At 37.9% G+C, this 23220-nt stretch overlaps 1 protein-coding gene across 3 annotated transcripts; it reads left to right on the forward strand.

Annotated features, from left to right (window-relative positions):
• Positions 1-791: 791 nt before the first annotated feature.
• ACP3 (acid phosphatase 3) lies at positions 792-22871 on the forward strand. Of its 3 annotated transcripts, XM_065051711.1 has the most exons (12): positions 875-998; positions 1553-1596; positions 6845-6940; positions 8309-8395; positions 9323-9475; positions 12150-12248; positions 13724-13828; positions 14833-14965; positions 16349-16431; positions 18295-18401; positions 18975-19144; positions 20099-22871. In XM_065051711.1, exons 2-12 carry the CDS (start codon positions 1573-1575, stop codon positions 20215-20217), a joined length of 1176 nt encoding a protein of 391 aa, XP_064907783.1. In that variant the 5' UTR covers positions 875-998; positions 1553-1572; the 3' UTR covers positions 20218-22871. The 3 variants fall into 3 exon arrangements, with proteins under 3 accessions (XP_005505638.1, XP_064907784.1, XP_064907783.1); XM_005505581.3 differs by lacking the exon at positions 1553-1596 and having other exon boundaries at positions 792-998; XM_065051712.1 differs by lacking the exons at positions 1553-1596; positions 13724-13828 and having other exon boundaries at positions 792-998.
• Positions 22872-23220: the final 349 nt, after the last annotated feature.

Consider the following 23220-nt stretch of genomic DNA (forward strand, 5'->3'; position numbering starts at 1 on the left):
AACCTTATGAAATCAAGTCTAGAAGTATGATTATTCTCATTTATCAAGAGGAAGTCAGCAGAGGCAAGCTGAGCAATCTTCTCCAAGCCAGTGAACTACAGTCAGTAACAGAGTTCTTAATCAATAACAATAAAAATGCGAGCATCAGGGCTTGTTCACAAGAAATTTCTTAAGAGAACTGGGGCCAAAAAAGAACTTGACATAAGCAGTTAGAAAAGGAGAAGTATAGATATACTCCAAGAGAAAACAAAAGCAACACATAAATTGAAGAGCAAATAACTGCCCAACAAAGAGCTTAAAGAATATTCTTGTTGCAAGGTTTGGGGAACCCTTTTGTTTGGGGAACTGGTAAGTTTAACCTACATGAAGTGTTGTTTGATATAATTATTCTGATTTCACCATGACAATGTAGAAGAGAAAAGAAAAAAAGAAAAAATGAGGGAAGGGAAGCTGTAAAGAGGACTAAATGAGCAACAAAGAGAAAAGAGAAACAGTATTGCCTGGCTTGTGGTTCCTAGTTTATCCTCATGACCACACTATAGTCTGGAAAAATTCCAAGCCCTGAGAAGTAGAAATGGAACAGGTAGGTCAAAACATGAGGAATGCTTAGCAACTCCTTCACATTCTAACTTCATCCTTAAACTCTAAAGGAGAAAAATATCACAGAGAAAAAGGAACTGAATTATGATTTGATTAAATAGAATGTAAACAGTAATCTGAAAACAAAGGGCGATGCAATTTGTTGCGTAGTCACACAACATTCCTCTTGGATTTGAAATTCACCGGCAGCAGTTCCACCCCTTTGGAAAGCACAGCCTGGCGTCTGGGCTGTTCAGCCTGAGCAGCTGCTGGAGCTACAAAGCCTTTTTTCATCCTCTGCCAGTATGGGAGTGACATGGCTTCCCAACCTATCTAGGATCCTGTGTTTTTCTCTTCATATTATCCTCATTCTTCTTCAGCAAACTACTGCAGAAAGAGAACTGAAGTTTGTGGTGGCAGTAAGTAGACTAGTTTTCTGTTTTGTTGTGGGCAATACAGGGAATTTGATATGGCTGTCGAATCAAACAGGCTGTGCAGTTGCTTTGCCTCTTTTTAAGCTTAGAAATTACTGCTGCCCTTTTGCTTACTGAGTTCAAAGACTTTGCTTAAAGAAGATAAAAATGCCTGTAGTTATAAGAATTTTCATAACCTAGCACCTAGTTATTATTTCAAGATAAATGAACAACTTAGTTTTGTGGTATATGTCTAGTCAGAGAAGTTAAGAGATCTGAGGTCTAGTTTACATGTTCTTGCTTAATTTAGCTGGCACTCTGAAGAGTAGTCTGAGAGCTGGCCATCATGGCTTGCCTTCCTCGTGCTTGGAAGCTGAAGCTTATGATATTACGGAATTTATCACAAAACCAAAAGTATTTTCCGTTTCTGAACAACTGAATTGGCACAGCAGCATACTGAGAAACAGAAAAGGGCAGATTTGAGATGCATGTAGCAGTAACTGCAGTTAGGTTGAAAACGGATTGTAATTGGTTTTTCTCTGGGCCGTTTCTTGTTTTAGAGTAACTAGACACTACTTCAATGTCACTTTCTCCAAGAGCTCAGGTAAAAGAGAGATTAATTCAATGAAACAGTTTGGATTGTGAAGGTTGCACCACAGTCCTTTTCATTCTAATTGCTTTTTTAATAAGAGGTATACTGATAAAGAATAGTTAAAGGCAAAATTTCAATATACAGTTGTGGAGATTGGAATGCACAATTGTAGACAGGAATTTTAAGATCTTCTTCCACCTTTCCCTATTTGAGACATTATGTACACAGATAACAGACAGGAATCCTGTGTCCAAAATATATCATCCAGCTCTAGATAAATTATTTAATATCTGGTTGTCTCTTGCCTGCTTTGTAGATGTGCCACTTGGAGAGAGGCCAGAGTGAAGAGGAAAAACCAGTTCTTACTCCTGCTGAGGGTTATTGCTCTGTCAGACACTACTCACAGCAGGGACTTAATGCTAATTCCAGTAACATTCTGCGTATAGCAATATACTTAGATGTTGTTTCAGTGATAAGAGGGAGAACTGGATACAGATGAAGTCAGGCAGTCAACAAGCCTCAGAGGATTCACTCTTTGAAGGGAAGGAGACTTTTATTGACTTGCAGCTGTCACTGTGTTCTAACAGGCAATGGTTTTGCAGAAGAAATGACAGGAAATGCTCACCATTATGGAGATAGAGGCTTCCTATCCAAAATCAGCTGGCTTACCACAGCTATGCAGTCACCTTCCCCACCTACCAAAAAAAAAAAGGCACTTTATTTATAGTGTAACTTATCACAATTAATATTAAAATAACAGGTGAATGTCATTTTAACTGCATTCATTTTATCCTTGATACTTTTCCTCAGACTGATCAATCTGCCTAAAAAGTTACAATAGGTTTAATATTACTACCAACACATACCTCTTTTCCCAAGGCATGGTTTCTCTGTGTTCAATATAATTTTGCCTTCTGAACTCCCCAATTGAATTTTCATGAGAACAGGATAGCTAGCATAAATAAATAGGGTAGGAATTGGCCCCAGAAGATTTCACTAATATAATGGGATATAATGAGGGCATGGCTACAGTCAAGGTAAGTCTAAAAGGCGTCTTTCTGAGATAATTCAATAGTCATTTTCCAGTTGTATTCTGTGAGTTGCTATGTTTTCACCTGAGAGTATTACTGCATTGTGAAAATGTGTCATAATGACTTTTTAAAACTTTCTTAGCAGAATTGCACAATATGAAATACTTCTGCAGGGGAGAAAAACCAGACAAATGTTCCCTTTTGCTCACTTCTGGAATTGGCTATGCTCTAGGAAGGTGCCTTGTTCTCTTCTGAAGGTTTTCCGTCTTTGCGCTGATTCTGTGCATTTTGATCATTGGCCACAAGTCCTTTTGGCCAAAAAGCTCCAACTCAAGCCAATTTGTCAAAATGCTATTTTAATTTTCTTTCTCACATGTAAACATTAGCCTTCAGCATAGTTCTTGTGCACTGAATTTAAGATAGACATAAGAGAAGAAAATAGGAAATACGTTGGACCGTTGGGTATCCAAGTAGAAATGAAACACTGGTTTATTACCTCTGTATGAAGAAGTTCTGACCTGTAACTTCTGCTTCCTCACAGGCACTCATTTCACCTGTCATATATACAAAGAGGTGTGGTTTTTGAGGCACTGTGATTTAATCTTGTCTTTCTTCCTGTAACTCAGAGTAGGAAGTGTTGAGTGAGCATGTTATCTATTTGTCTAATAAGTCAAGCAATTTGAAACCTTGACTTAACATGCTCAGTATTTCTGCACGTGTGGTTTCCCTGAACTAGCAGCATGAGTGGTTCCATTTCTCTCTTGCTTCTTCATTCCTATTACTGACTTCAAAATAAGAAATCCTTTTGTTTGAAGTTGAGTCTGTCCATGAAAATGTCTGTAAGAGGCTCACTATTACTCAGAGACACATAATTCACTGTAATTCACGGCATTTCTGATTGATGATGTTACATATAGAGAAAAATGCCATATTCTCAGTTTGTCCTCTCCCCCACACCAGTTTTTCTCCAATGTGATTTTTCCCCTAACAACAGCGGAAGCAAATGCTGACCAAAGTCTGAGTCACGTGGCTGTTTTGATCTGACGTAATCACCCTCACAAAATTACAAAGAGCGACTGGAAGAACCCAGACACCAAATTGGTTTCAAACTGTATCCAAGTTGAAGGAGAGAGTATTCAGTAACTATTCATCTTTGCTTTTGAGAACTGACTGAGGCGAAGCACTTCAGATAAAATTGTTGAAATGAATACACTAAACAGGTGTGCTTTGCACTTTTTGTGTACATCCTTCTTGCCCTCCCTTCCTTCTTGATTTCTAGTGTCTTCACATTTTATGATGCCTCCTTGTTCCTTTTCTCTCATCCTGCCATGTTCTATGACTTCTGAAAGGTTGGGAAGGCAATCTGTAGGCCAGGAGTAATAAATTCCACAGCAAGCATTTTTAAATGAATTTTAAGGATCAACTCCTTTTCAACAAAATCTAAATGATGAGTCTTAAGAAATACATACTCATGAGCAAGGCAAGCTTTGTAGGGACACATTTTCTTCCCCTAATAGTATCAGGTATTCTAATGAAAAAGACTAACTTTCAAATACACAATCTCTTCTTAAACTGTTACATTAAAAAATAATTTAAAAAAATAAATTAAAAAATACCTAAAATGTTGCTGACTATGACTGAACAAATTAGCCTTTTAGGTTAAGTGGTTGTTCATAAGGTCATCATTTCATTTCCAACTGCAACTGAAGCAAGGTCATTTTCAGAAGTAGCAAGCAAGAAGGAGGTTTGAGTACAAACAAAACCCAGCTGGCCGAGAAGCTTAGTCCTTCAGTTCCTAAAAAGTGTTCTGCTCTTAGAAGTATTTGTTTCTTGCCACTTCCAACTTAATGTTAATATCACATTTTTATGTCACTGTGCAATGAAGATGCAGAACTTTCTTCTATTTTGTGTGGACTTAAAGAAGCTGTGTTGCTTTTTAGGGGGGAACACCCTCCATTGCTTCCATTTCTTAAGATTGCAAAGTGATTAAATATTTTTCGTTACATCTTCTGCTCCCACTTATATCTGAATACCTTTTGATCTTTAACTCTTTGCCCTCTCACCTCTGTTCAGGTAAAACACTACTCTGTTATGGCTTATTGAAAGTTTTTAGGGGTTGAGTGTCGTGACATTAAAATATACACTGAGGGTTATGTTGCACACTAAGTATTAAGCATCATAAACCAGTATTTGAAACCTAACACATTTTCAGTAGTTTGTCACTAATAAAAATAGTTTATTTATTGACTAAGTGTTGGTTCGTTGCTACATATTGCCAACAAAAATAGTCATTTAATCATGTCAGTCAGTTTGAGCAATTTGTCAGTTACTCATAAAAATGCTTCTCTGAAAAGCTGGGTAATTTAACAAAAAAGTATGCAGCTACATTGTAATTGGGCATTTAATCTTCATTCTTTACAGAGGCATCAGGTTGTCCAGAAAAACTAATGAATGCTACCTGACACCTGTGTAAGTCAGCATGTCAAAACATAAAGGAAATAAGCAGTGACACAAAAGTCCTTCTCACTCATTTTTCTTGCATGCAACTAATTCAATCACCAGACAATGTAGTTCTTTACCTCTTCATCTGCTCCCTAGAGGTGCATTGAGAAATTATTATAAAGAACTGAGATTCAAGATTAGTAATAAAAGACATATACAGAATTAAAAATTGCATAGAGAAGCAAAGATCAAATATTTGAGAAAGATTTTATGGGCTATTTTGCTGTACTTTAACTTGTTTTTTTCTTGAGACTGTGCAATTACATGTTGATCAACATGTTGCTGATGATGGTGAAAACACCTCCTTCATTTGCTGAAAAAGATTTCAGGTTGTCTACATCTTCAGTGAAATTCAAATAGCAAAGTAAAACATATAGTTTTCTACATGGTTCTAATGGTAACATGTACTCTAACAAACCTTGCTGTCTATTGTAGAAAATGAACAGAAGGAAAAATCCAATTATATTTGCCTTTAAAGGACAGTATTTTCCATCTCTGAAGTACCTGCTCTAGCACAGGTTTGTGCACATTAGTCCAGAAGGCTGACGAAAAGGGTGTATATTGTAATTAAAACATTAAGCCACACTGCTTGTGTTTACTTTGAAAAATATAAACATAAAACAGCACCCAGTGGGAGTGGCAAACTAAGCAGCATGTACAAACCTCTCTGATGTTCAGGTAAGAATGATGTGGCTTAATGAGGCAATGGAGAGTATTAATCATAATCAAGCTATATACCAGTGAGCTATTATGGAATAAATGTCATTTTATGAAAAAATATACCATACTTCCACATTGTCATTTTATTCTCTGAAGTCAGGACTGAGGTTGGTTATGTGAAGGCTGATAGAAGCAAACGTAACTTTTGCAACCGTTTGCATCAGCATCCTGGATTGTTGGAAGCCCCGTGAATTTTTATTCCAGCATTTCCTTTCATGTGAAACTTTTGTGGACTTCATTTTTCTAAGACACACTTAAGGAGGGTAAATCAGAGTTTTTCAGAAGTATTTAATCTAGGGTTGGCACTTTCTTCATATGCTGGAATAAAAATACAAAATGTCTCATTTAAGGTTTCTCGTGTAAGAAGTACGTGACTGAATGTATCACAGTAATACTCACTATGCTGGAGTGTCTGGCATATGAAAGCAATGAAACTCTTTGCTCTCACTGAATTTAACAGAAAAAAAAAATCCTACAGACTTTCAAAAATATTTTCATACATAGATGCAAAAATACTAATAGATATTAAGTAAGCTAACAGTGTAAATGTTTATATATTTTCATCTTTACATTTTAGGATGATTGAGAAATCAGAAAGGCACTCACCAAATGTTTCAAGTGTCCATGCCAAAGTAATTAAATCCTCGTACCAGCACAGCTGTAACTGGTTTAATACTCAGAGGTGCTGAGGGTCGAAAATTCAGTCAGATTTCTTGTCTGGGTGCCTAGCTATGGACGTAATTTCAGCATTAACTTCTTGGCTGATTAATTTTATGTTCTACGTGGAAGAATCATCAGGCTCATGACCACTAAATTCCTATATAATTATACATAGTCTTGTATGTAAAGAAGGTACTCCAGTCCTACCTGACTAGGTTTCTGCAGACTATCCAATATTTCCATCTGAAAAATGGCACTGGAAGTAAAATGTATGCTTGGATTCTAGCTAGTTAAGAAAATAATGTTAACAGTAATTAAATCGATTTTTTAACTGGTAATTTTGTTAGGTTTTCCGACATGGTGACCGAACACCAATTGTAAACTTTCCAACTGATCTACACAAAGAAAGTGAATGGCCCCAGGGATTTGGACAACTTACCAAGGTATGTAACTTTCTTAGAAGCACGTGTATATGCTACAACAATAGGAAGTGGGCAGATTTTTTATGTGTGCTTCAGAAACATTAGCAAATCCCAAGTATTTATAGCTTGTATTAGCAATACCCCGTAATTAATAAACATTTTTGCAATATTATTCATCCAACTACTGTTAAATTGAAATCTTGTTCATCATACCTTTAGAACTACCTTCCTAAAACCAACAACTTCCTGATAGTGTGTCTGCATTCAAATAAATGGCAAGTTTAAACATCATGTATACTCTTAACATTGATGAAGTTCTAATGACCATTAAGCACTCAGCCTTGTGGTAGGGTAAAGGAATGACACCTGGTCAAGTGCCCGTCAGGTCAAGTGATGAATCCACACCTCATCATTTGACTGGCAACCACGTACTCACAAAACAAGGGAAGACTTGCAGGAGAAGGCTGCTTCTGAGGACAACGCATCTTCTAAGAAGGCTGCTTTCAGCCCAGAGTTTCACTAGGATGCACTGAACCTACTTCTTGCTCTGACATTTCAGCATCAAGCCTTAGCTCTTGAACTGTATTTGACATATGAAATCCCGGAGCAAAGAATGGCCAATGCATTTCCTAATAATACTTCATCATGATGCGGAAGTATGAATCAGAGACAGTTCAGTGTTTAGCGTTTGAAGTGAGGCACACATTACTATCCTCAGTTACACAGCCTATGTTGTAAGAAGAAAAAAAAAAAAGTTTCTGCTTTGGCACAGATTTTTTTGACAGCTTTTTGCTATTCTATTATCTTCTAGCAACAGTAGAAAGAATATACTTTTCTGACAGCTAAAAGTTAAAAAGTTCTGCTCACAGCTTTGGAAAAGAATAACAGAAAAACAGTGTGCAATTTAAGACATTTGCAGGTGAACCAAGGCAAGATGGGAGAACGCTGCTAAAGGCAAGGAATGCAAGCCACACATTTATCAGGTTGATCAAACAGCAAAGCTATGACAACAATAGATACTAGGTTATCAATCATGCTTTCTCAGCTGTCACAAACTGACATACCCTTTACAGTGTTCATCACTAGGAACATCTACAGAGCTACAGCACTGTGGAAAGAGTATTTGTATAGAAACAGGTGCATTGCCTTTCCTGTGGCAGATGTTGGAGTCTTAATGTTTCAGAACGTATTATTTTTTCATAGCTATAAGTGAGTATTTCTGTTAAAACTTCTAGATCACCTACAACATATACAGTATGTTACACAAATGCTTAATGATCACTTAAAAAGATATTGCAGAATACAAAAGAAGAAAATAGAAAAGAAACTTCTACATTAAGATTCTCCAATCACTTTAATCTAACAGTCATCCATATGCTTGCTTTGTAGACTGGAATGCAGCAGCTGTTTGAACTTGGACGGTACATGAGGGAAAGATATGCCAACTTTTTGAACAGCACATACAACCGGAAAGAGGTATATAGCAGAACTGTCTGGAAGACGTTTCTCTGGTATAGCAGAACTATGGACTTGTGCTAGATAAAAGCACATCATCATATTTGTTTCATTAATGGAAAAATTAAGGGAGTAGAAGAACATTTTTGAAAGCCAGCCTTTTGTATCAAGGTACAAACATAGACTCAAGTCTAACTTGCAGCTGCTACATACAGTTTGGGTCTTCCACTGCCCAGTTCTTCAGGAATCAATAGCTCCACACAATCAAATGAACTGGGAATTCATATGTGGTGACCAAATATTGTTCTACCCTGTTGAAAGGTGAATGCATATCAAGCCATGCGATGGGCTATGCTCACATACTTCATCCTGTAAAAGAGAGGTCTAACAGTTGTGTGGATGTGCTTGGTGTATGGTACAGATCCATTTTGTTCAGTAAATGAGGGATGCATTGACACACGGCATAAGAGACAATAGCTTTGCCATGTATCTAAGAGACGTTTATGGTTTCAAGTGCCTTTATTCCTGAGAAATAGTAGATGGATGATAGAATAATAGAATCATTCAAGTGGAAAAAGACCTTCAGGATCAAGTCCAACCACAAACCTCACACTGTCAAGTCCACCACTAAACAATGTCCCGAAGCACCACATATCAATGTTCCACTGAATCTAAGAAGATGGAGAGCTTCCTTCTTTTAAATCATGCTTTCTTATTCTTGTTAGTTCAGTCTGAGGGTTAGATTCCAAACTGAAAGATGCTTTGGCAATTTTATGTATGCAAATAAAGTAGAACCCTAGAAAGCTGAGTTGTGGTTTCACTGTTTTAACTTTGTGCAAAAAATATAAAACTGAAAACAAGAAGCCAGGATTGATGAGTTGAGTAAAAAATCCTTATTATTTTTATTGTTTCTATTTTATTTTAAAATCTTTGCCATTCTCTTTTCAGTTTTACATCCAAAGTACAGATTATGATCGCACCATTATGAGTGCCCAGTCATACCTTTCTGGCCTCTTTCCACCAACTAGCAGCCAAATTTGGAACCCTGAGCTTCTCTGGCAACCCATTCCAGTTCATGTTTTGCAAAAATCAACAGACCGGGTAAGTACTGGCTGGACACTTCCTACAACGCTTTAAACTTGCCCAGAAGAAAAAAGGAGAAATAAGGGGGAAAAAAGTTTAAAAATATTCTCTGTTCTCTTTGAGTTCAATCTAATAGAAAACATCAACTGCAGCTACTGGCTGACAAGCTTGTCATAAGTCAGCTGTAATAGCTGCATGAAAATCCTCCTTCTATAGTTGCAGAATACATGAATTATCATCCACACTACCGTTTTCTTCAAGGTACAGCTCTAACATTTCTCCCTGCAAGGACACTTTTGGACAGTATTGTAGGGAAGTTGCCCTAGGCCTGTAGAGAGAACAAATGCTTTTCTAAGCACCAGTCAGCTAGACAGACCTCCTCTCCTTGGTGAGTTTGTTCCACAGTTTATTCAAGGAATGGAATTTTCACCAGCTACTGTAATGACCTCTCAATTATGACTTTCCTATTCTGGTAGCACTTAGGCACCCTAATTACAGACAAGGACCCTTTTATGCTCAGTGCTGCACAAACGTTTAATGAAACCCCAGGACCTGTCTTGCCTTTCATAAGAAGAACAGACTTACCTGAATGACAGATGGTGTACAAATTTTACTATATGCAGCTCTCCCTGGCTGACTCAGGTTTAGATTTTCATGTCACTGGCTCCTGTCACAAGGATTGTGTAAGACACAGTGTGTCAAACAAGGACAAAAAGCTATAGAATGTAATGACAGAAAGGTTAATTTTCTTCTGCCTTTGAGGATAGAAGTTGACTTTAAGGAAATGTATAGAAAAAACTCTGTTCAATAACTGCCTGTCCAGCCACCAACCTCAGAAGATGGACCCTGTCATTAGGTGGTGGCCACACTTGCCTCCGATTGGCATTCCTCCATTCTTGGAGGCCATGTTTGAAAGCAGGTACAGAGAAAAAGGGCTTCCACAAACTGGGTTATGCACAATGCGATTCACCCTGTCCCCAAACAAAAAATAATTTCACTGTTACTTAAATGTGGAACACTAAGGGAAGTTCTTTCACCAGAAGACATGAAAAAGCATCAAAGTGGTCAGAGCTTTGCTCAAGTAAAACCTCAAAGCCCTTAGAGGAATCACAGTGCAGTGCAAGACCTATTTGGAGAAGGCAAGCTCATTTGTAGGATTCTCTAGTACCTCATCACCTATGCAGCTGCTTCAGGATCAGGTATTAAAGTTTCAATGAAATACACCTCTGTGGCAACTCAAAATTCCTAGTAAATATGCAAAACACCTAAAAAACCCCATTGTTTGAGGGTATTTTCAAGCTTTAAGCAACACAAAGTGGGAAACTGAGGTCAAACACAGTTCTGTAAAAAAACCTAATCACAGTTTATTTTTCAGTCACTGAAATCTATCAAGATGCGACAGGCAACAGTACTGAGTACTGCTTAATGAGGCCAAAGGGAGTGGCTTAATTAAGAACACTTAGAGGGAGATAATTAAGCCATATAGCAAGAGGAACATTTGTTATTGTGTAATTAAACAACATTCCCCAGTTTCATATTGCAGCTTTGGGCCTTCATCCTCCAGCATGCTGCTGCTGCTACAGAAAAAATGCACTGCACTATTGGAAATCCGTCCAAGTCAAAGTGTGCTAGTGTCAGCTGCAGGCTGCTGCAAGCTTCACGCTGATAAAGAGAAAAGAGAAGCACTAGAAGTGCAGTCTGCTAATGTTCACCTCAAGATAGAGGTGAACCTCCTTGCACATACATAAGCCCTAGATATTGAAGTTAAATGGCATGGAGTCTTCCTAGTAGCATCTACACAGATTTCTCCACTGTACATTAAGTCAGTTCCTTGATGTGAGTTGTAAGATCACAGAATAATAGTACTGCTGGCTAAAAAATGCACTAGTAATGTGACATAAAGTGTTGAACCAGTACAAGCTTATCTTGCTCATCATAACTTTTTACTGACACTTTATGCTGGATCAGGTGTCATCTGTCCTTCTGCAATTGGCATGAAGCGTATTTGCAAGAGCCCAGTTTGATGGACGTATATATGTATTTGCACATGGTTCAGATCAAATACATACTACCAGGTGACGTCATAATGCATGTACTTGGAGTTATTAAAAGTGAACCATACCCCTAAACACGGACAGAGCCATTAGGGTCATAGCCTTTCGATATTTCAAGAGCACAATTTAGCTGTCGCTCTTGTTTCAAGTTCTGTCCATTGAGTCGTACTTAAAATGCTTACCATAATACGCTGGTTACCTCCAAAGAGATGAGAACAGGATATGTAGATGCAGAAGCAATTCAGATTCCAGGACCAGGTGGAGTCAAGCTGTCATCTGGGATGATTCAGAAATTAAGAGGGAAATGGTAGCTTTTTAAAATTCCTGATCACACTTCCTGATCTGTTTCCCAAAGCAATCCCCTGACAGACATGCATCATTTCTTTCTGCCAAAATCACTTAAACTGAGGGAAAACAAGCTATTGTAGCCACAAGTAGCCACTGAAAAGCCAAGTTACCACAGTCTGTTGCTCATGTTAACTGAATTCATGAACAAGGCACCCAAACAAGCCACTATAGAGTAGCTATAGGATGGTCATGAATCTATCTAACAAATTTTACACCAGCAATCTCAGCAACAGAAAAACTAGAGGTGTGTTGATTAATTCTAGAAGTAAGTTTTACTTCTCTTGTTTCAGAGTCTGCATTTTCCTCTGCCTGACTGTCCCCGTTTTGATGAGCTTCAGAATGAAACACAGACATCTAGTGAATTTCAAAACAGAATACAACCATACATGGTAAGACAAAATAAATGGAAACAAAATCTAAGAAGGAAAGTAACTAAGATGTAGAAGTTATGGAATTGCCTTGTTTCATTTTGCTAAAATACAAAAATAAACAAATGAAAAAAAATCCTGCAGACTCTCTTAAAATCAGAAATGTAGTCCAATGTGATCAAAAAGTATGTTTGATATGATTATGCATTTCTCATACTTTTCTTTATTAGTCTTTTAAAACGTGAATTTAACATTTTCTGAGCCTATTTAGAACTGCATATAACTAAAGTTCTATGATCTGAGGGGAGAAGAAATGTTTGGATACAGCAGTTTCCAGTTTTACAGGGTAGTATAAAACCAATGCAAAAAATCTGATAAATCTAAAACTTGGGAAGGTTTACGCCTTCCTGCTGTGACTTTTTGAAGTTGGCACTGCAACAGAGAACTAGAGCAAGCCTAACCAAGTGAACGCTCTGACTTATGTACATTTCTCTGAGAGGCATTTTGGATCCAGCTCAAGACACACTTCTGTTTTGGCCATGATACAAATCTTCACAGTCAGAGATTCAAAATTTCCCATTCCAGTGCCACAGCAGGGTGTAGGTACATGGGTGGTACACCTGCCTCAAGCAACCATGTTCTCATGGATAATAATTGCTCTAGGTAGTGGTTACAGCAGCTCTCTTTTTTGCCTATCATGCACTTTATAATAGCACTACAGCACAAACAAAGCAGGGTCTCATGTTCCTCATACCCTGACTGTACCTGTACACATTCTCTCAAAGTCACTTCAGACTTACTGCTTGGGCTAAACCATTTTCCTTTTTTTGGTTTATTTCTAACTTTCTGCTAGCTCAGCTACCCTGGTCAGCCTCACTCACCTCCAACAGGAGGTGAAATATGATGTCATAGCTATCCTCTCTCTCAGCTACTCGTATGAAATAGGTAATGTGGGAATAAGGGATATTAAGGAGTCCCTTTATTCTTCTGTGTTTGCACATAGCAAGAATCCCTGTGGGAATTGTTGTGGAACTATACGCTAGATATTGAGCTCCCCTTCAATGGCAGAAGGAAAACCTAGTTTCTTTTCCAATTTCTGAATATTTACCACAGCTTTCTTTAATTTTCTCCTTTCTCCTCACCTTTTTTCTCATGTTCCTCTTCCCTTAGTGCCTTCCTCTTCCTTATATCTGAAGGCTGAGGTGACTAAGGTAGCCTCCTGGAGCAGTCAGAAGAGGGAGAGAACAGTGCTGCAGAGAGAGCCCCAGACTTACCCATAGCAGGGCTGAGAAAAAGCAGTGTCTGAAATAGAGATCTCTGACTTGAAATGGTTACAAAACAAAATCTGCAACCCAAAGCTTCCACTACAAGGGTTTCACCTGTGTAAAATTAAACACTACTGTGTTGCCAGGTTGGGTGCTAATGAATCTGTATGCATATAGTTCCATAGGCATTGAGCATTTGTAGTGTACTCATCGCTTTTTTCCCCCCCCCAGGATTTTATACAAACAATGGCAGTTAACACAGGACTTGAACTAAATAATCTTAAAATACTAGACAATTTCCAGCTCTGGAATACATACGATACTCTGCACTGTGAGGTAATAATAAGGCAATAGAGGTTGGGTAAGTATATAACCCCTAAGCTGGGTTTCTATTAAACCATGCCAATGTGGTTTCATACGAATGAATTGGCTTCTCTCCTGCATTTTTTGTTTTTAATTTGAATCTAAGTTCTAATTTAGTGCACTGGTAAAAGATAACCCAAAACCATGGTTTACGGCTTGGGAAACCGTTGTTTCCATTTGATGTTTATCCTGAAGCACTGGTACCTAGACCCATTCCCTTTATTCACTCATTTTCCTTCCCAATATGCTGCTATAAAATTATTTGAGTGTGCTGCCTAGGATATATTTATGATTTTTAACAGGAAGATGAAATTATTTGCTTTAACTTATCAACAGGTAAACATCAAAATACTTAGATGTTGAAAATGAGAGGTAAGATTATGATCTATCAGTTAGAAAACTAGGAGATGATGATTGCTGCCACCGAATAAAATCACACTGGCCCCAAGCACAGGATGATTCCATTTCGCCCTAGTCATTAGCAGCAGCACATGAAGGCCATCGAACGTATCCTCCATGCACTTAAACAATATAAGACAGTGTCACTCTTACATGACTGCAGAGTGACACTTGTCTGTAAATGGCCCATGATGGAACTGGTATCTGGACAACTGTATGGAAAGGCATGAAAAGTTGGGAACCTCTGAAGACCCAGAAGAAAGGAAGAGGATAAGACATATATCTGCAATCTTTCACACTAGCAAAACTCAAACCATATATCTCTATAGAAAGAACACATTATCCCCACAAGGGATCCCCTTCACACAGGTGTTTCCCCTCTCCCCATTCACCTACTTCAGGTTGATCCCAAATCCCACCAAGGGAATTTCAGGACATACTGATGAGTGAAACCACACTGATCAAAGTATTGCAAGGCAGCCTCAGAGAGTCTGAATGTAGTAGTGTGAGGCTGAGCAATAGAATGATGGAAACCAGTGGAAGAAAAAAAACATTATTTTGTTTTCCTCTGTCATTAGGGTATTCACAACTATACTCTCCCTGCATGGGCCACCAAAGATGTAATCGATAAGATGGAAGAACTGGCAGAACTGTCCTTATTATCACTTTTTGGGCTTTATAAAAGAGAAGAGAAATCACGACTACAAGGAGGTAAATTAAAAAAAACCATAGCTCTCAGAAAGAAGGCAATACTTATGATAATAAGCAACATCCTGTCATCTTACTCATGCAAAATTATTGATACAGAACCTTGATTTTTAACTATTGACATTGGATGCCATATTAAGCATGAAAATATGTGCCGAACGCTGGCATTTGCATGGATGAGATGTTGCAACACGGTGTGAGCTTTAGTGCCTTTAGTTATCCCATGGTTTTTAAGGGACTAAGATTTTAAGAAAGATTATAGAAATTCAAGGGAAAAAATGAAGCCCTTCTGGGTATGATCATTACTTGTCTGATATTAGGTTAGATTAAGATTCTGTTTCTCCAACGTTTATTCTATTGATTCCTGCTCTTTGTTTTTCACTTTGAGGTATCAGTCGTACATTGTGTCAAAACCTTGGCAACACATTGGTAGCACTCTGAGAGACTGATAGAAAGCTCCTCTGAAACAGTCTGATAGAACAGAAAACGAGAGATACAAGTTATGTCTATACTGCAAGAACTGGAACTACTGCTTAGCTCCAAAATTGGGGCGCATTGGCTATGTGCATTCTGACACTACTTCAGGACACAAGCCAGGCATTTATTATATGATCCCCCGGTGTCCATAAGCAGGAAACCCAAACAAGTCAGCTTGAATATCTGCAGGCTGGACCGTTTGGGGCTAGGCTTTGTAATGTACACACTCTGCAGTCTAGACCTAGGCAAAGAACGATTAGCACCCTCATCATCTAGCCGTATACATCACTGGATGGAGCCATATAGTAGTTACAGGCTCAGACCTGCATTAAAGCCCACTAGCCAGTAGCTGGCCATATCATTTGGTTGGAACTTTTTTTCTAGTGTTCACGGGCATGCCAGTTGTTCCCTCTTTCTCTAGAATGGTATAAATTGTGCTACAGGGAATTTCTGCTGTCCTTATTGCGTTGGCTTTAGAATATTTCTGGTCTGGAGAAGTAGTACAAAAGAGCTTTGGAAAATGAAGAATTTATACTCTGTGTGACTTATTGGAAATAAACAGTTAAAAATATTTCTTCAGCATCTAGAGAGGAAGAGGCTGGCACAGCTGTCATTATTGCAATATGCCAAACAGACAAAAAATGACAGCAAACAGGTCCCAGCATAACAAAACTGGAAATATCATTAGCCCCACTTCTCAGAATAGTTCTAGGTGATTTCCTGTAAATCCTGCCACTTCACTTGACCTGGATGATAAATAATATATTCCACCTCTAATATCTTCTCTCTAGTTATGAACTTGTAGTAAGCTAAAAAAATGAGTACGAGGCCTGAGTACATGTCTTCTATTTGATAACTCAAAATCTTTTGCCTTTTTTGTTTTCTTCATTTTTCTCTCCCTTGTTTAAGGTGTCCTTGTGAATACTATTTTAAATAGTATTAAACAAGCTGCCAATTCTTCAAAACAAAGAAAAATGGAGGTCTATTCTGCAGTGAGTATTTTCATCTTTCATAAATCTTGCTATGAGTTTACCAGTAAAAGACCTTTAAAGAGAATAATCAGAGTCTCCTTGTAAGTTAAATGAAAGAATAATATAATACAGTTCAATTTAGATAAGAAGCTGAACACCAGTCAGTACAAGAACACAGCAGGATCATGAATTTCACCTCAATTTCAAACTGTACTTGGTAAACTATGTATTTTATCATCCATTTTCATATTTTTTTGCAATTTAATGGTGTGGTTTCTATAATATGCATCTTTCCTTAAGTGCTGCTAACACAGAGATGCTGGCACACAGCAGAACTTCAGCTGCACCTCCAAACCCTTCTCTGCCTAGAAAGAGATGACACAGCTGTGGATTTTATATATATATAACACATATAAACATATATATAACATATATAATTTGTTTGTTTGTTTGTTTTAAGTTTAGAGGATAAAGAGGGCTGCTTGGGTCAGACCAAGATCCACTTAGCTCATTCATTATCTTGTCTCTAACAATGGCCAACAGCAGGGAAAAATATGAGAACAATGCCAGCACAGAGTGATGCTTCCCCTGATACAACCTTCCAGCAGTCTGTGGTGTAGGAACTTCCTGAGACAGAATCTGTGTCTGTGTGTTTAATAGTTCTTGACTGATTTTCTTCCATCTATTTATCTAATCACATTTTTAATGCATTTCTGCTTTTGGCCTCTGCAACATCCTGTGGCAATGACTTGTGTATTAAAAGAAAAAAAAAAAGTACCTACTTTTTTTTTTTTTTTTATAACGTAATACTGATTTAGCTCCTTCCTAGCATTTCTGTTGTGAGAAACAGGGAAGAGTTATTCTTTATTCACTTTTCCTTGGTCACTCATGAATTTACTCTTTTCTGTCACACCTCTCCCGTCTTTCCTTTTCCTAGACAGTCCTACTTTATTTAATCTTTCCTCACACAGAAACCACTCAATGCCGTAAATTTCTCTTGCTGCTTTTTCTAGATGTTTTCCAGCCCTACTATATTCTCTTTGAAAAGGAAGAAGTGCATCCAGAATTTTCACTGCTGTTTCAATGCCTTGAGCCCAAGTATACTCTCATTTTTGAAAGTGATCAGTCCAAAAAGTTTCAGATCCTGAATAATAACTAAAACATAGCTGTTAAGATTATAATATAAATAAGCCTAGCAAATATGTATATAAAGATGCTTGCAAAATTTAGGCATCAAGGTGTTTGGACTTCCTTCCTTCAGCTCCTCCTCCTCCTGGGATACTCTGCAGGAGGAGGGATAATGGGGAGAGGAAGAAACTGTGGATGAGTTCCATCAAAACAGAAGCCAAACTGAGATTTTATTGCATAGGTCCAAACAGAAGGAACAACAATCTTAAAATTTCTGGAGTGTCGAGGAGAGAAGAATAGTCTTCATACTCGATTATTTGCCTGGAATAGTATTTTTTAAAAAGTACTTGTATCTTCACTTGAAATGCTACAGGATATACAACCTTATGCTGCCTTAATCTGATTTTGGAACCAAAACACTCCTGAAGGAAGGAGTAGCAAAATGCAGTGAAAAACTAGATTTATTTCTTAGACTACATCTTGCTTTCCACCAGTATCTCTGTCACCAAAATATTGCTAGATGGTGTAAGAGACATACTGCAGTAACTCTTTGGAAACGCCCCCTGCTGTTTGTAGTAATCTGTTAACATGCTTTTTTCCAATGGTGAATGTACAGAATACGTTTTTATGGTCAAATTTAGACAGTCTTTCTTTTATCTTGATTTCCACTCCCTCTCTGCTCTGTCTCATTACTCTAGATAAATGGTAGTTGATTTAACTGACTGCCAAGGATGTTTTGTTTTGTTTTTCCAACAGCATGACACCACAGTTGGGGCCATCCAGATTGCTCTCAATATTTTCAATGGAAAACTGCCACCATACGCTGCTTGCCAGTTTTTTGAACTCTACCAGGAAAGCAGTGGGCAAGTATCTTCTTATCTATGCAAGAACAAGGAGTGTTTGGAAGTTGGTTCCCCCTTCCTCAAAATATTTTTCTCACAAATACTGTGAGGCGATAAAAACTTGATTTAAAATGTTACTTCAATGAAAAGCAAAAATTTATATTAAAACTACGATAAATTACATTTGCTGGATGTGCACGTAACTCTGTACTATCAAAGACAGAAAGAGGAGGAAAACACACCTTACCACCTGGAAGTAAATGGTAAAATAAATTTTCCTGCTTTTTCAAATGATGGCAACATTTCCAAGACATCTTGTAAATCCTAAGAAAAATCAGTTGGTTTAGAAGAGCCTGGTGCTGTTGCCATTCAAGGAGCCTTCAGAAGGGTCTTTGGAGCTGGCTGGTGATCCACATAGTTATGTAACCAGCTTTGGCAAAGTGGCCTTTGCAGATGTCTTTCACAAAGCCTCCACTCTTGAAGAACAGGTTCTAGAGTAGGATGTAAGAGACTATTTCCAGCATTCTGTCTCTAAATAGGAAAACTTGTGTTTAAGAACCTTTTTAAAAAAGTCTTTTCAATGTTGTTAATCAGGCGATACAGCATTGAAATGCATTATCGGAACGACACTTCAAAGAATCCTTACCTACTCACTCTGCCAGGATGCACCTCTGCTTGTCCACTTGAGAAGTTTGCTGAACTAGTTTCTCCTGTGATTACAGAAAATTGGCCAAAAGAATGTGGGAAGAAAGACAAAACAAAAGGTAGCGTAACAGCTCTGTTACACATCTTCTACGTAAGACACAGAGGCAGAAATTGTATCACTGGCTCCAAACTTTGTACTTTTCACACAACAGACTGAACTCCCTTTAACAAACATGCACCAGCTTTACTATGGACAGGGAAAGCCGACAGAAATTAAATATCTCTAAAAAAGCAGACTTGCCCACCAGTGTAAAGGCCGTGTTATTATTAGCACACATAAGGGGCTACCTAAAGGCCATGGCCAAAACTAGAGCTCTACTTGTTGAGAATGTCTGACAGAAATATGGGTGTGGGTGCTATGCAAGGAGTCCTGTGTATGCTGGACACATTGGACCTTCTGTACATGCAAAGGAAAAATGGCTTGCACATGCACAGTAAGATTGATGCATGTGTACAGTGAGACTGATGCATGTCTATTTCTGGTATGTATACTATGGACTGAGGATACCTTAACTTCCACTGTACACACAGTGCAGCCGATCCATGCAGATGGAGCATCTCTTTGACTTGGACTCCCAACATGTAAATGCTGGTAACCTCTTCCTGCCTGAATATTATTTCCAGGAGGGAAGTGGAGGGCAAGGCAACACATGCTACTTTACAACAGTCTTGGTATTTCCCCCTTCCTGAATATATTCAGTGTTTTGCTGATCCCTGATGAAACTCCTAGTTTGCATTAACTACACATGGTCCCTCTTGACCTGTGAAAACCTACGAGTAAGATTTACCCCTGTACAGGAAGATATCTATCTCCAGGATTGAAGCATATGTTTTTATGCTTATGTTGCATATGTCAGTAAATGCAGAGCATGTGATCTTGCCAGAAATATGAAAATATGTAACTATATTTCCATTGTACAAATTTGTAATTAGACTGTTGTCTCTTTATCCAAACTGTTATACAATTATGCCTTCCATTAACTCCCTTTTTCTTTATTTCTTTTCGTTCACAGATATTTTTATTGGATTTGATGTCGCTGTTGGCTTGTTGTTCATTTTTGACCTTGTACTGCTCTATCTCCTTTATCATTATGGACGCTGCAGGCGCAGAAACAACTACCAAGACATTTAAATGGAAGCTAAAGAAATGAAAGAGAGCACAGCTAGACATCATGCAACCCTTTAAGTTGCTTATCTCCATCAGTTTGGTCTGGCCAAATTAATCTCCAAAGCATATTCAATAAACTTGAAGAGCCAAGGTATCTGTGGCCTAGCTCCTAAAAGACTAAACATCTGCAGTAGGAAATACTGTAGAAATACACTCTTGTTAAGAATTTACTTTTGTAGTTAGACAGAATTACTTCAATTTCTGTATTTAGGTTTTTTGCTACTATTTATCACTCTTAAGTCAACCAGTAGGGTGAAGGGATGATATTGCCTGTGTTTGGGTTTTTTGTTTTGGCCTTCAGCTAATAAAAGTCTGCAGCTTGCTTTTCAAATTAATTACACTGCTATAGCTCTCGCTGAAATCAGTTGAAACTAGAGGGAGCTCTGTCGCACATCAAGACATCAAGCAAGAAGCTTGGTGCATCAGGATTTTGGTCAGTGTCCACAACTTCAGTAATATGGATAAGTAAAGACATTAAAATCTATATTGCATTCCTATTTTTCTGAGCTCCCAGTCATGCATGATCCTTTGCCCTGCATCTTTGCTATGATACCTCTGTTCTCTGTCCTGCTTCAGGTCCCTTCTATAATCTTTTTTGTTTGAGCCATTCTTACAATAATTCCTCAAGCTATCACTCCGTTCACTACCTTTCATTTTCATTTACAATTACTCCTGTAACTTCTTGCTCTGTTCAAAATCCCTTATGCTAGAAAGACATGCACTGAAAGTAAGAAAACAATGATTCTGGTTTTTGTGTGTTGATAATTTCTGTGCAATACATTTTGTTTAGATTGTAAGTTCCTACGGGCAGAGCATTTCCATAATTGGTCTCTGGTATCATAAACTACTATCATAAGCACTAATATTGCTGTATAAAATACTGTTTATTGTAATGTGTTTCAAGTGTTGAATCAAGATTTTTTAATCCTGTAGTCTCGCACAGGATAGTGTGAATTGCTTTATCATGTAGAAGACTTTTTAAAAATCAAGACAACTATACAGACAGGTACCAACAGCAGGTTCAGCCCAACAGATATAATGAGCAATCGTGCTCAAGCTAATGAGTCCTTTTGAGGTGCAGAAGTTTAGAGAATGTTGAGAGATGGAGCTGCTTAATTCAGGCACAGGATCACATCAAGGTGAATATGCTGCTTCTGGACTGACCTTGACTCACATCTGTTGGTTGCAACTTGGAGCCCAGGAGCCTGGGTCAGCTGCCACTGATCTATAGATCAGCCCTCAATATTATAGCTACAGACACATTTAAAATGTAATGTAGTTAGATGTTTTGATATTAAACAGCATAAATCAAGCAGAAGAGCAAAGGCTCACGGGAATATAGCACTTTCCAAACATGATTGCATTTCTTATAGTAACTTCATCTACTGAAGTGTCCACCTTTTGAAGCAGTATTTCCCTCTCAGTAAAAAGCTTTTACTAGTATCCCTGACATTTCCAGTTTATCTGTTTAAGGAAATATAATCAAGTGATGGATGTTTTATCATATACCAATTTGTGGCAAAGCTGTTGAAAAGATGAAAGTCTATCCTTAAATCAGATGTTTTGGATGTCCAAGCTTCAGATTGTAGCTAGCAGTTCTGACTCTTGGCACAAAAACTTAGAGGAATGTCTATATTGCAGTCAGGCGTTACAGCAGCTCTAGGAAACAAGCCTGAGCTGGCTTGGTTACTATTAGCAGTGTACTCACAGTTCAAAAAAGCTCAAGAGAAACTGCAAAACTTATCCTGGCTCCTGACTATATAGATGTGTGTGTGTACACACACACACATATATATATATATAATGATTAAAAAAAAATAGAAATAAAAAAATATATATATATACGCTCAGTGATTGCCTGATGCTGAGTTCTGTACTACCATGGCCACAGTGCTGCTGATACTCACTTAAGGATAGACTATGTTTTTCATTAGAGGCAGTCAGATGCTTGACAAGTGAAGATGTATTGGTGACTGATAATGTGCAGTAAGAACTGTTTTTGAGATATTAAAAAGTCAGTGGGTTGCACTTCACAAGAAGTACAATGGGACATGTTTTTTCGAGACTGTTTCTTATAAAAAGTACATCCAGACAGAAAGTAAAATGTGAAGTATGTGAGGCATCTTTTGTGGTTTATGCTACTCAATCCTAAGCTGTTATAGAGAGTTTCAGCAGATGAGGCAATTCTAGCTGTGACAGGAGCTGTCATGAAGTAATTTTATTGTAGGGACACCTTTTTGCTAACAGATAGTCATACTTGAAAATGTCCATGCACTTTTAGAAAGGAACCAGTGAGCACAAGTTACAAAGACTGTACTGGACAGGTTCAGATTATGTAACTTCAGAATTAATTAAGGTAAAATAAGGATGTAATACATTAGTAATGTAGGCCCTGTATCTCACTTACAGTAGAGATGCTTCGTCTTGCTGTGATTAAATCAAGTAAAGTTTCTCCATTGGAGTAAGAGGTTGTAAGTATCAGAGAAGCTTCTGGCTTTTTTTCATTTTTCAGCCATATTTACAATTTGCTTAATATAATCTGCATACTGTTTGTGATTAGAAAATATCTTGTCTCCAAGCAACTTCTAGCACTGCAATAAAGTACATTAAAGAAACAACTCAACATTTGCAATTGTATTTGAGTGAAAAATAATGGAGTCTCAGTATGAAGAGAAGTTCCAAACAAAAGTGAATGTTTAGGTTTGCTCCTTTTACAAGAACAGATTTTAAAAGCGCTGATGCTTTGACATGAATAGTGCTAACACTGATGACATCAAGCTCTTCCATTTGCCCTCTAGCAGTGACATCATCTGCCTCTACGAAAATTACAGTAGCAATCAGCAGCTCTGCAGCAGGATTTTCTGGTGCATATAGAAAACAGCAATGCACAGACAGCACTTTCCAGCTCAGTCAGCAACAGCCTCCTCTTACTGAACTGATTTAATACTGGAACTTGCTTAATCACAG

Source organism: Columba livia, chromosome 2, assembly GCF_036013475.1.
Source record: "Columba livia isolate bColLiv1 breed racing homer chromosome 2, bColLiv1.pat.W.v2, whole genome shotgun sequence".
Lineage (NCBI taxonomy): Eukaryota > Metazoa > Chordata > Aves > Columbiformes > Columbidae > Columba > Columba livia.